This window comes from Sus scrofa, chromosome 8 (assembly GCF_000003025.6).
Source record: "Sus scrofa isolate TJ Tabasco breed Duroc chromosome 8, Sscrofa11.1, whole genome shotgun sequence".
Lineage (NCBI taxonomy): Eukaryota > Metazoa > Chordata > Mammalia > Artiodactyla > Suidae > Sus > Sus scrofa.
The window spans coordinates 73,814,862-73,827,856 of NC_010450.4; the positions used below are offsets into that span (position 1 = coordinate 73,814,862).

A 12,995-nucleotide genomic window follows, 5' to 3' on the forward strand; every position below is an offset into this window, starting at 1 on the left:
AGTTTTTAAGTGTTTGCGTCACACCCACCTACACGCACAGACACACATACACAGCTCCGTACCTGTGGTCATTTATCTTGGAATCGCTTGTGAAAAGTGTGTAAAGTACAGAAATCTCCACAGACAACCAAAGTTAACCCTCTTGTCTATTTAACCTCTTTAATCTCTCATCACCTGTTTTCTTCCAGAGTCAGCTTTTGCACCCCTAAACAAGGCACAGAATGGCAGCTATTTTTCAGGGACTCCTTTCAGTGCTCTTTTTCTTTTTTTAGTACCCATTTTAACACTGGGTTTTGTTTTATCTAAAAAAAATTTTTTTTAAAGAAAGAATGACAGGACTAGTAAAATCAGGTTGCTGGAAACTCATGGAAAAAGTCTCTGGATGATACAAAAACAAAAGAGGCACCCCTACCCTGTGGATTTGTGGTTGTTTTTCCCTATGAAGACCCCAGTGTGATTCTTTAGGACTGGCTTCCTCTGGCTTGAAATCCCGCTGCAGAGTGCAAGACAGCTTGAAAATATAGTTGTAGTGGACCTGATAAGCTGGTGTTGCTGAGAAACTGAACACAATTATTGGAACCTCAGTGCCACCAAAATCGTTTTTCCCCTAGTGGGTTGGGAGTAACCACCCCTTCTTTCTTCATCCTGCTGCCTCCAGTACCTGCATTCTCTGGAGGCGGGAGTAGAGAGGGACAGGATTTAAATGGGACAAAAAACAAATGGCAGGATAGAATGATCAGGAAGACAAGGATTTCTTTTTGGGGGTTTATTGAGGTGTAATTTGCATTCAGTAAAACTCCCCGTGTCAAGCTGTTCTGTTCTATGAATGTTAATGAATGTATATGGCCTTGCAGTCTTGGGACCACAAACAGGACATAAAACAATCTTATAATCCCCCCCAAAATCTCATTTTTACAGGCACTCCCTTCGCCTCAGTTCCTGGCAACCACTGACCAAGTTGTTTTTTTTCTTTTTCTTTCCTTTTTTTTTTTACCCTTATTGTTTTGCCCTTTATGAAATGTCAGGTGAATGGATTCATACTGTATATCATCTTTTGTTTCTGGCTTTTGCCATGATGCTTTTGCAGTCCATCCACATTCTTTCATGTATCAGTAGTTAGTTCCATGAATGCCTTTTTAAAAACCTTTAAAACTGTGGTTCCTACAGTAGGACCCGAAGTCAAAACCATCCATAATGCATTAATTACACATCTCACCCGCCCAAAGTGAGCTCTGATTTTGCTTTGGCTTTGAAGGTGGGCAGCTCCTACCTTCGCTCCTAGTAGTCTTTGAAGTTGCTGGAACAGCTCTTTTTTAGGAAGTGAAAACCACAGCCAAGAGAGAGCCTTATTTTGTTCTATTAATTAGTACTCTTTGGTACAAGTCATGGAAGTCAGCTTGAACAAGGTGAAGCAAAATTGCACAGCTTGTTATAACGTTGCAGGAATGGCTCAGATCTCAAACACATCAAGGGCAACTGGGCTGGATTCCAGGGCAAGCCCAGAAGTGAGAACGAGGAAGGCAAAGCAGGGCTCGTTTCTTCCTCTTCTCTCTCTCTTTGCTCAAAGGCTACCTTCACCTCCCTCCTACAGACAGCCTTGCTCCACATTCTCATCAGCGTGGTAGACCGTGGTTCCCCGGTGGTAGAATGGGGCTCCCAGGCCAGCTCCAAATTTCCAGGGAACTATCAGTCATCTTTTCTTGTCCAGTCCACATTGCATGTGTATGTGTGGCCAGAGGAAAGAGTGGGCCATAGAGTCATGTAAGACAAACGTTGCAAGCATTGTTAATGGGGGCCACTCTCGTGAACCAGGCAGGGGTTGGGAAGAGGATTTGCAGAGAAGAGGGAATCACTGAAAACTAGTCAGAGATTGTGAAAAGATTCCTTTCCCTTTTCCAACTTAACCGTTAGCCTTCAGTATATTGCTAACCTGTCTTGGCCTGCTGGATCCTTAACCTACTAGGCCACCAGGGAACCCTGACAACTGATTTTTCAACCTTTTATATATTTTACTTAGAAAAATAGAAAACAAAAAAATGGAAAAAAAAATAGAAACACTTATGTTATAAAGAGATCCAAGAATACCCAGTAGATTTATCTGCATCTCACTATGTTAATCTTTCTATGGTCATTTCTATTTATAGTGTGAATATTATATTATTATAGTGATTCAATCCTAATTCTCAGATGCACATGACCTGAATATATTTGTAATACTTGTCTTTCTAAAGACCAACTTAATGACTGTATTTTCTCATTCCTTTCTTGGGGACTTCTTTTAGGAAAGGTTATTTTTCCCTGAAAATTAGTGACCAACAGTTCTTCTCTGAGCCACAGCTGATCAACATACAAGCATTTTCAACACAGGTAAGAAAATGCCACATAATTAATAATTTCATATGCCTACTAATTCCGAGGCACAACTCAAGATTTTCTGTAATTTTAGCAAAAATGATTGTTCTAAATTAATCTTGTCTCAGTTTCCTCATGAAATGCCACTGGAGTAATTTTCAGTACTTGTGAGTAATAACAGTAACAATTGCTAATACATGTATAGTACTCTTCTTGTTTCTCATTTATCCTCATGTCAACTTTATGAATATTATTACCCTCAATGCACAGATGAGGAAACTAAGTCACAGGGAGGTTCAGTGAATCCGTGAATCCCAGTGGATCAGTGTATCTGGTTCCAGAGTCTTTGTTCCCGACATTACATTGGAGTGCCTTCTTTACTATGCTAAATCTCATCCTAGCCCTTCCGAATAATTTGAGGCTGTACCATCGTTAAGACTAAACCTTTCTCTTAGGAATATGTAATGATGGTCACCTCTTTTGCCTATCTATCATGTAGCCAGAATGCATTTAACTCAGTCTGCAGTAGTTAGAGGGTCTTATTCAGGATCCAGTTAAGTGAAGTGTGGTGTGGTCATCAGCCAAACCTAAGTCTGAGCAAGTCCTGGCAGGTGCTGTAAAACTCGGTGTGATGGCTCTTCTCTTCTCATCACTCATCTCCGTCAAGTTGTCCTTATGTGTCCCAAATGCATGTAGTGGTCAATGCTTTGAGCGCCTGGGCTTGAGGGGCTGAACAGCTGAAATGTGCAGAGAATGGGAAGATCAGGATGTTCTCAGGCTGTGAGAAGCAGGAGGCTGGGATGTCGGCCTGGGGAGCCCAGACTCCCAGGAACATTAGACCTTGCTAATGTTAGTCACGGTTCAAGGAAGGATGGGAGATTGTTGTCTTCAAAACTGATATTTTTGTATTTTCGGTTTGAAAGTGAAGAGACCATGGGCTGTGGGATCATGCGGGCTTGAACCCGAAGTGGCTGTCAGATGGCATTCACAGCCTAGCTTGGCAGTTCTTGATGAGGTTCTCACTTCAGGGATGACTGAAGTTGAGGAATGATTAAAAATTGATCCTAGGAGTTCCCGTTGTAGTTCAGCAAGAACAAATCCAACTAGTATCCATGAGGATGTGGGTTCAATCCCTGGCCTTACTTGGTGCATTAAGGATCTGGTGTTGCTATGGCTGTGGCCAGCAACTGCCGCTCTAATTCGACTCCCATACTGGTGACTTCCATATGCCACACCTTCAGCCCTAAAAAGAAAAAGAAAAAAAAAAAAGATCCTAAATTAATTTGATCTCAGGATTGGACGTCAGGGTTAAATTTTTGCTTTAATTGAAGCTAACACATGTGATCTCTGAAAATATGGGTCAGAGGGCCACTGAGTCTCAGGACTTACTTGCTTACTTGTTTCTCAGTATTTAGGCTCGGAAATTTTGTTTTGTTCTTTTTGTTTGTGCTGATATAGTTACTCTAATTAAGTGAGCCAAAGACTTGGGTAGGTATTGCCAAGTGACTTCTAAGAACCAGATTTTTGTTTGTTTTCCCTAAATCAAGTGAGTAGATGGTGAGGTTGCATTTTAATTTCCTTTATTATAAGAGAAACTTTTACCATTTTGACTTTTTTAAAATGGAATTTGAGAAATGAATTGTAACTTATTTTTGTTCCTTTACATTTCTGTGATATTTCAATATGGTTTTGAGCCTCCCTGAGATTTGCTCATGTGGGTTAATTCAATCTTTTCCATTTATGGATTTTGACATCACCTTTGACCTCTGTTTCAGAATCTGAGGGGCCATTCATTCTCACGTATAGAATCACAGCTTTTGAATTTTCACTCAAGAATCCTGAGGAGTAGCTATCTTCTCATTTCCTATTATGTGATTATATTAAAGATGCATTAGTTAGACATTACTTTAATAGATATTGAAATTTCCGGGAGGCCAGGAAGGATACTTTTAAGAGAAAGCCATTTGGATTAAAGAAGGCAGTGTACTGAGAAAAGACCTAGATGGTTCAACTTCAAAAGATATGCAAAACTAAGATAATGTTTTCTTTGGCTTCTTGCCTTGATTTTTTTTTTTTTTTTTTTTTTTTCCTGTTGTGGTTCATTACCTTTTCTCTCTGTGAAAGACCATTTTATCTGCTTTCTGAAGTTGGTGGAGGGAAACCTGATAATCCTAAGGAAAACATATTAAAATTTGCCACATGAATTAACCAGGTGGTTGTTTTACCCAGACCACGGTTTTATCAGATCAGGAGTTCGGGTGGGCCCCTTCAAGATGTGGATGAGACGGCTTGAAGAAGATTACCGGGAGGGGCCAGAAATAGCATGAATGCAGGACTTCAAGCCCTGTGTTATAGCATGGCCTGGAGCAAAGCGCTGGCTCCCAACACAAATGCCAAAGTGCCACACCTCTTGTTAGCCTCTCTTGAATGCAGACGGCTAATTAAGGTCCCTGACGCTGAGGTGATCTCAGTTACCATGCAGGGTATATAGTGTAAATCAAGATGGCAGAGACTTCAGAGATTTACAAACAAGCAGCTACCTTGAGTGCCCCCATGAATATTATAGTAGGAAAGTGACTTAAGAAACTACCAGAACCAGAGGTGTGATGTATCCTCCTTTGCAGTGATTACTAAGACTGACTACACCTGTGACTAATGCCTTGATTGTGCAAGACTTTGGCACTTTGCCGGAGCATCTGGAGTTCCTCCAAAAGCATAAAAATAGCTATCAGGTTGCACACAGCTGGTGTATGGTCCACTGGCTCATCCTCTCTTCTCCTGCTGATGGCTTCTCTTCTCCTCCTTCCCTTCAACTCCACAGGCCCCCTATGTGCTGAGAAATGAGGCCCTCCATGTTAACCGAGGCCAGAGAGGAACCCTCACCACCCAGCTGCTTGACATCCGAGATGACGACAACCCACAGGACGTGGTGGTTGAAGTGCTCGATCCTCCACTTCATGGGCAGTTGCTCCAAACCCTTCAGTCCCCTGCAGCCCCTATTTATCAATTCCGGCTGGATGAGCTCTCCAGGGGCCTTCTCCAGTATGTTCATGATGGCTCAGATAGCACCTCAGATGTTGTAGTCTTGCAGGCCAACGATGGACACTCCATCCAAAATATACTGTTCCACGTGAAGACCGTACCCAAGGTAGGTGTCATTCCCAGACCTACTCACCCAGATGTGAGGTTTTGTTTATTTTTTTTTTTTTAATGGCTGTACCTGCAGCCTATGGAAGTTCTTGGCCAGGGGTTGAACCTGAGCCACAGCTGCAGCCTATGCCACAGCTGTAGCAATGCTGGATCCTTTAACCCACTGCACTGGGCTGAATATCGAACTCACATCTCTGTGGTAACATGACTGCTGCATTCAGATTCTTAACCCACTATACCGCAGTGGGAACTCATTGATATTTTTTTCTTTTTAAAAAATTATTCTCTTTTATTGAAGTATAGTCAATGTCATGTTAGTTTCAGATGTACACCAGAGTGACTCAGTTATATAGATATATTCTTTCTCAGATTCTTTTCCCTTATAGGTTATTACAAAATATTGAGTATAGTGCTGTATAGTATAACAATATACTGTACAAAATATCAAGTATGTGCTATATAGTAGGTCGTTATTGGTTATCTATTTTATGTATAGTAGTGTATATATGTTTTGTCAATGTTATTTTTCAATATTCATAAATTTCAGATATGGTAGTTATTTGTTTATTCAAACATTTATTAAGCACCTATTATGGGAATATGTAGGACATTCAGAGATGACTGGAACACATTACCCAATCTCAGAGGGCAGTGTGTATTTTGTTAGGAGCATCCTTGATCCAAAAGACCTGTCTCCATGTTCTCTGCAAAAGGGGTACTTTTGAACCTTTATGTTGACTTGCTGTCATAAAAACGCCTCATTATCCACTGATTTTTTTTTTTTTTTTTTTTTGTCTCCTGCCTGAGCATAGCCATAAGAATCAAGTGCACCCGTGTTCTTGTCTGCTCTTTTAAAATAGTTCGTGTGATGTGAAGCGCATAGTTAGGTTATTGTAATGAATCAAAAAGGAAGAGTTCAGCCATTCTGTTAGCTCATTCATTCTTCCAGCAATCACTCACTCTTCTAGTAATCATGGGAGTCCTTGGCCTCTGGGTTGGAGACCAGTTAAGAACAGTGATTCTCAGCTTGAGTCATTCATATCCATGAGTAGCTATCCTATTATTTATTTCATTTTTTTCTCTGAATCAACTTGGTTTTTTATCATGGCCTTTCCCTAATAAATAATACTTATGAAATCATAGGCTTAATGTAGAATTATACTTTTTTCCAAAATGCTGAAATTAATACATAACCATTTTATAAAATTTCATTCATGTGACAACATAAAATATTTTTGGATACTATCAATAGGATGACTATGATATTTTCTGAAACATTGGACTAGCCTGTGCTAGATCAAAGAGACCTACAACAAAAGTGATTTATTACTTGGTAGTGTTTCACTAGAAGCCCTTTTCTCTGTAATAGCAAGAATGACTCTTTCCCATGATGGAGGATTGGGAGACTTATAATTTTTTTTGAACTTTTTATTCCAGATACCAGCACCCACTGTCACGTCATTGATGAAAAGCTAGAGAGTGATTTGCTGAGGACGGTTTAGAAATCACTTGTCACCTTCTCATCACTGATCACTCAAAATTTGCGATTGATCGGGGTGAAGGTGAAGAGCTGATTCTAATGTGGTCTGCTAGCTGGTTTCTTGGGCTATCGTCTCATTATTTTCAGCTGCTGAAAACAGTGATGGGGGCATGAGATAGATGGGAGTAAGTGAAGGCTGATTACAAGATTAAGTTGGCAGATAGCCACCTTGTAGCTAATCCTAATTATCACCCTCCTGCGGTTGCCCTGGGAGATGAGGTTTTGTTCTGAAGAGATGAAAGCTAGACAGATGCAGAAAGTTTTCTTTTCTTTCTTCTTGGTTTCCTTCCAAAGATTTCAGCGCAGTCCTAGCAGCTGCCTTTCCCATTGAGGTTTCAATCTCCATGTTTGGAGCTCAGTGCAGTGTGTTACACAGTCAGTTTGCATGTCACGGCCCAAGCTTGAAGGGTATTTCTAGGATTTTAGCTGCTTCAATTACCAGTACAAAACATAGGAAAATAGAATTTTAATTGATACATAAGGCATAAGCACAGAACCTGAGGATTCCTACAGTGCGTACAGCTTAGAGTCACGTGACCGTCTTCCTTCCTTCCCCCTTCCATCCCTCCATCTCATCTCCTGTCGTGCTGTGCTTACCTGTGCGTCAGGTGAGCTAATGGTTTCTAAGCCAAAGAATTAGGATCTTGAAACCAGTTACCAGAGCCCCAGCAGCCATTAGGATGTACCAATTATAAACTTCACATTTTCATCCTGAAAATATTTTACAAATATATACTATATGTTCTTTTAGGAATTCGGAGTACTTTTTATCCTATCTGTTCTAGTCACCTTTACAAGATCTTAATGAAGAAGGTTAGAATAGAGGCTTTACAACCTTATTGCTTCTGAAGGATATTCTACTGTTGGTGGAAGGTGTTTTTGTTTGTTTTTGGTTCTTAACCTTTATTGGACACTACTGCTTGATGTGAATTATTCCTTTTGATCTTTGTGATCATTCTAGGATGTTTGTGCAGTTTTTATCTCCAATTTTCCAAAAGAGGAAACCAAAATAAAGGAGGTTTAAAAACATTAAAGAGGTTTTAAAACGTTTATTTCTCATAAAGGTATTTAGTGATGGGGCTCTGATCTCGAATCGAGGGTGTTCTGGCTCCTCACACTGTAACCATATGGTTTTCTTCATTCTAGCTCATTTTCTTCAGTGTTTTGGTCATATGTATTCGACTCCCCTCAGTGGACAGAATGGAGGCAGTGATTTAGTTATTTTCTCAGTGTCCTATCCAAGCAATCTGAGCCCCAGGCCTCTTGGAATATTCCCTGTGGACTCACAACATCTTGTTAACAAGTGATGCTATTTATAATCATAAGTCTGTCGGAGCCTGAGGGAAAAAATGGCCTCAGCGGTTAATGGCTTCCCGTAGATGTGTAGTCTGATAAGACGGACTTGGTCCCACTAGATATTCTGAAGATGGGCACCCAAGTCCTTACCCTGAGGCTCCCTGGGTATTAAATTTGGGGCGAGGACAGTTACTAACTAATGTCCCGCTGGTGGTGTAAATGGAATGGCCGAGAAATTTAGGTCTAAGTCTTAGTGAATGAAGTATAAATTTGGAGTTCCCGTTGTGGCTCAGTGGCTAACAAATCCGACTAGGAACCATGAGGTTGCGAGTTCGATCCCTGGCCTTGCTCAGTAGGTTAAGGATCTGCTGTTGTTGTGGCTCTGGTGTAGGCCAGCGGCTACAGCTCTGATTAGACCCTTAGCCTGGGAACCTCCGTATGCCGTGGGAGCGGCACTAGAAAAGGCAAAAAGACAAAAAAAAAAAAAAAGAAATGAAGTACAAGTTTAATCCCAGTGCTGTTCAGCATAAAACTTACCCTGGTAATACAGAAGGAAAGGGAGGGAAGGATAGGAAAAGGAAGCTTTGTGAGAGCAGGAACTGGTTCAGTATTACTCTCTTGAGCCAGGCACACTGTAGAAGTTCAGTGCCTTTTTTTTTTTTTTTTTTTTTTTTTTTTTTGTCTTTTTGACTTTTCTATGCCCGTTCCTGTGACATGTGGAGGTTCCCAGGCTAGGGGTATAATCTGAGCTGTAGCCACCAGTCTACACCACAGCCACAGCAATGTGGGATCTGAGCCACATCTGTGACCTACACCACAGCTCATGGCAACACCGGATCCTTAACCCACTGAGCAAGGCCAGGGACCGAACTTGCAACCTCATGGTTCCTAGTCAGATTCATTAACCACTGCGCCACAACGGGAACTCCTTTTTTTTTTTTTTTTTTTTTTGTCTAGTTCAGTGCACTTTTGTTGGATGGAAAGATAGGTGGGTGGGTGCAACAGCTTGAGTTAGGCCAGGCCTGCATTCCTGCCTTTGAATCCATCTCTTGCATCAGATTCATCAGCCTACAGGGCACTTCTCCTGATGCTGTGGTGGCCCAACTGAGACTGAGGGTAGGAGTGGTGGGTTCCACTCTTATTTATCAAGTTCTGCATCATGTCCCCCCACTGTATGTTTTTATCCTTGCTCTGGCATGAGTAAACTCGACTGCCACCTTCCAGGTTTATACTGACTTGCTGAGGAGAAAACAGACCCGAGACTGATGTTGAGACATGTTCTGTTGGGGGAAGGAGGCAAAAGAATTCAAAAAGATTAAAAGGTAATAAAGAACGCTCTGCTGAACAGGCTTTCGTTAATTCAGTGGATTACCAAACCCACGCCCGCTAGAGCTATGATTCTAAAGCACCTCGGCATCTAATAAGGGCTAAAATGTGAGCAGGGAAAAGCCATGCTTCTTGGTGGGTTTCTCTCCACTGCTGGGCTTTCAGGGAATTAACCTTCTTTTTCATTCATCTAAGCATCTCTGGAAATCATGCCTCTTTTTCCACGTTGGCAATAAATCTGATGATCTTTCTGACCTCATTTTGCTGTTGTTTGAGCAGTTATTTTCTGCAACTGGGTAATGCTTGATGTTAAAAGCCCCCCAAGTGTCATGCTATGAACTGGATGGAAAATTCTATCGCTGAGAGCCCTCTCTGGCTGTTTGGCTTTTGTGAGGCTCCTCTGCAGTTAAAAGCCCTGTTGCGCTTGCCCTCAGTTTTCTTAAAACCTGTCCTCCCATGGGTTGTCTCACAGGGACACGGTTTGATTAAAAGGAAGTTTGTGAGTCGTAAATATCAATGGCATAAAAATGCTTATTTCACTGAGTAAGAGTCTGCCTATCTCGTAAATAAATAAATCCTCACCGCAAATCAGGGGGTTCACCTTTTGTGGACTTGCTTAGCTTCTTCAATTTAGTGTCTTGTGAGGTGCATCGCTCAGAGTATACATTCAGAAAGTGTTTGATTACAGAAGCTGTATTCGTATGTTTGTTTATAAAGCAGTCGAAGTCTACATGGAGAGAAGGTTCTGTATCCCTGACCTAAAGCTGCAGTTGCTGAGGCACATGCACAGATTGACAAACACAAAAAACTTGTAACCATCTTTCCATCATTCTTCATTCTGGTAACTAGTATTCGTGTTTCACCTTATATGTGTCACCCTATATAATCCTTCCCTAAAATCCATAGTATGCTCCAAAATTAGGTTTTAAAAGCTATGGTATAAATGAGCCATTGCAAATTATTTTTTACAGAATAGATAAAATGCGAAGGTTACTTTCAATTATAGTTATTTTCTATTTCATAAAGTTTAAACTTTTTTTAACTTGAATATTTTGGCTTGGGGTTGGGGTACACCATCATATTCGAGCTCATCATTTATGTCCCAGTCTTTAATGGGAGGGGGGAGTTTTCATTTCGTTTGTGAGATTTTTTTCCTCCAACTGATAGGAGTCGTGGTCCTTATTTCTGGCTTACGACATTAATATTTTTATCTGTAATACAGTATATAATGGATAAACTTTATTACCAGCATTTTTGTATGCCTATTGTTCTATGAAATTAATTAGAACTATTTAATTTAAAGCACCGTTTTAATTATGCCCCATAATCCCTTGTTGAGGTTTCATTTCCTTCTAATGTGGGTACCCTGAAGGATATATAAAACATCACTGGGCAGAAGATTCTTCAACTGAAATTATGGCTAATTTCTTGAGCTTACAGGAATATGTGCACCATTGTGCAGAAAAAACCCTACAGGCATACTTCGTTTTATTGCGTTTTGCAGATACTGTGGTTTTTCTGCAAATTGAAGGTCTCTGGCAACCCTGCATTGAGCAAGTCTCTCAGCACCATTTTTTCCAGGCGTATTTGCTCACTTCATGTGTCTGTGTCACATTTTGGCAATTGTCACAATATTTCAGATGTTTTATTATTATATTTGTAATGGTGATCGGTGATCTTTGATGTTATTACTGAAAAAAGATTATGACTTGCTGAAGGCTCAGATGATGGTTAGCATTTTTTTGCAGTAAATTTTAACTAAGGTATGTATATTGGGTTTTTTAGACATAATGTATTACTCACATAATAGACTACAGTATAATATAATCATAATTTTTATATGCACTAGGAAACCAAAAAATTTGTGTGACTCGCTTTATTACAATATTGACTTTATTGCAGTGGTCTAGAATCAAACCCACAATATCTCCAAGGTGGTAAAGAAATGGCAAAATTGCACTGGGGAAATTAGGTTAAAATTTGTTTTGGACATGTTAGCTGAGAAAAGATGTTGTACAGACTTCTATTCATCCCTTCTTGGACCCTCTCCCCAAAAAATCAGCTGACAAAACCATCTTCATTGTAATGAGTAGGAAAAATTATACTTCTTTTCCTTAGAGAGTTGTCTATTTCTTATTAAGTACTGTAAACCGTTAATGCAGAAACAGAAGCATATGTATTATTCTGATATAAATGTAACTATTCTAAAAGGCTTATCTTTGGAGTTTGGGAGAACCATTTGAGATCCATCGCAATCTCTGTCCTGGGCTGGGTGTCTCACATTTTAGCCTGACTCCTTCTCTCCTGGGGATCCTATTCAACACGAGTGGGAATGCACTAAACTAAAAAAGCTGAGCAGCAAAAGAAACCATCAGAAGATGAAAAGGCAAAAATGTACAGAATGGGAGAAAATATTTGAAAACGAATATCTGATAAAGGTGTAATATCTAAAGTATATAAGGAACTCAACTCATAGCTTTAAAAAAAAATTAAAAATTAGCTAAGGACCCACACAGACATTTCTCAAAAGAAGACATAAATGGCTAAAAGGTTCATGAAGAGGTGCTCAGCTTCACTAATCATCAGGAAAAGGCAAACCAAAACCACAATGAGACATCACCTCACATCTATTAGAATGGCTGTTCTTAAAAAGACAAAAGATAGCAAGCATTGGTGAGTGTGGAGAAAAGGAAACCTTCAAACACTGTTGGTGGGAAAGCACATTGGTGTGGCCATTATGGAAAACAGTATGGAGATTCCTCAAAAAATTCAAAATAGAATTTTGAGCCAGCAATCCCATTTCTGGGTATTTATCCAATGGAAATGAAATTAGTATCTTGAAGAGATATCACACTCTCATGTTTATTGCAGGACTATTTACAATAGCCAACTATGAAAACAACCTAAGTGTCCATTAATGGTTGTATATACAGTGGAATATTATTCAGCCTTAAAAAATAAGGATATCCTGTCATTTGTGATGGAATAGATGGGCCTATAAAATAAGCTGAACACTGAAAGACAAGTACTGCATGATGTCACTTATATTTGTAACCTAAAGAAGTAGACCTCATAAAAGCAGAGTAGAATGGTGATTGCTGGTGGCGGAGCAGAGAGTGGGGGAAACCAGGAGATGTTTGTCAAAGGGCAAAAAATTCAGTTATAAGAGATGAATAATTCTGGAGATCTGATGTATAACATGGTACTTGTACTTAATATTATTATACTCTCTACTTGCAAAGAGAGCTGAATCTTAAAAAAAAATTATGGAGTTCCTGTCATGGCTCAGTGGTTAAAGAATCCAACTAGGAACCATGAGGTTGCGAGTTCG

The 12,995-nt window shown here is 40.0% G+C and overlaps 1 protein-coding gene across 3 annotated transcripts in view; it reads left to right on the plus strand.

Annotated features, from left to right (window-relative positions):
* Window positions 1-12,995, plus strand: part of FRAS1 (Fraser extracellular matrix complex subunit 1) — a 457,087-nt gene that overhangs the window by 312,494 nt on the left and 131,598 nt on the right. For all 3 annotated transcript variants that reach the window (XM_021100604.1, XM_021100605.1, XM_013978814.2), the window contains exons 28-29: window positions 2,283-2,367; window positions 5,174-5,500. In XM_021100604.1, the coding sequence (XP_020956263.1) occupies window positions 2,283-2,367; window positions 5,174-5,500 (412 nt within the window). The remainder of the gene's footprint in view (window positions 1-2,282; window positions 2,368-5,173; window positions 5,501-12,995) is intronic.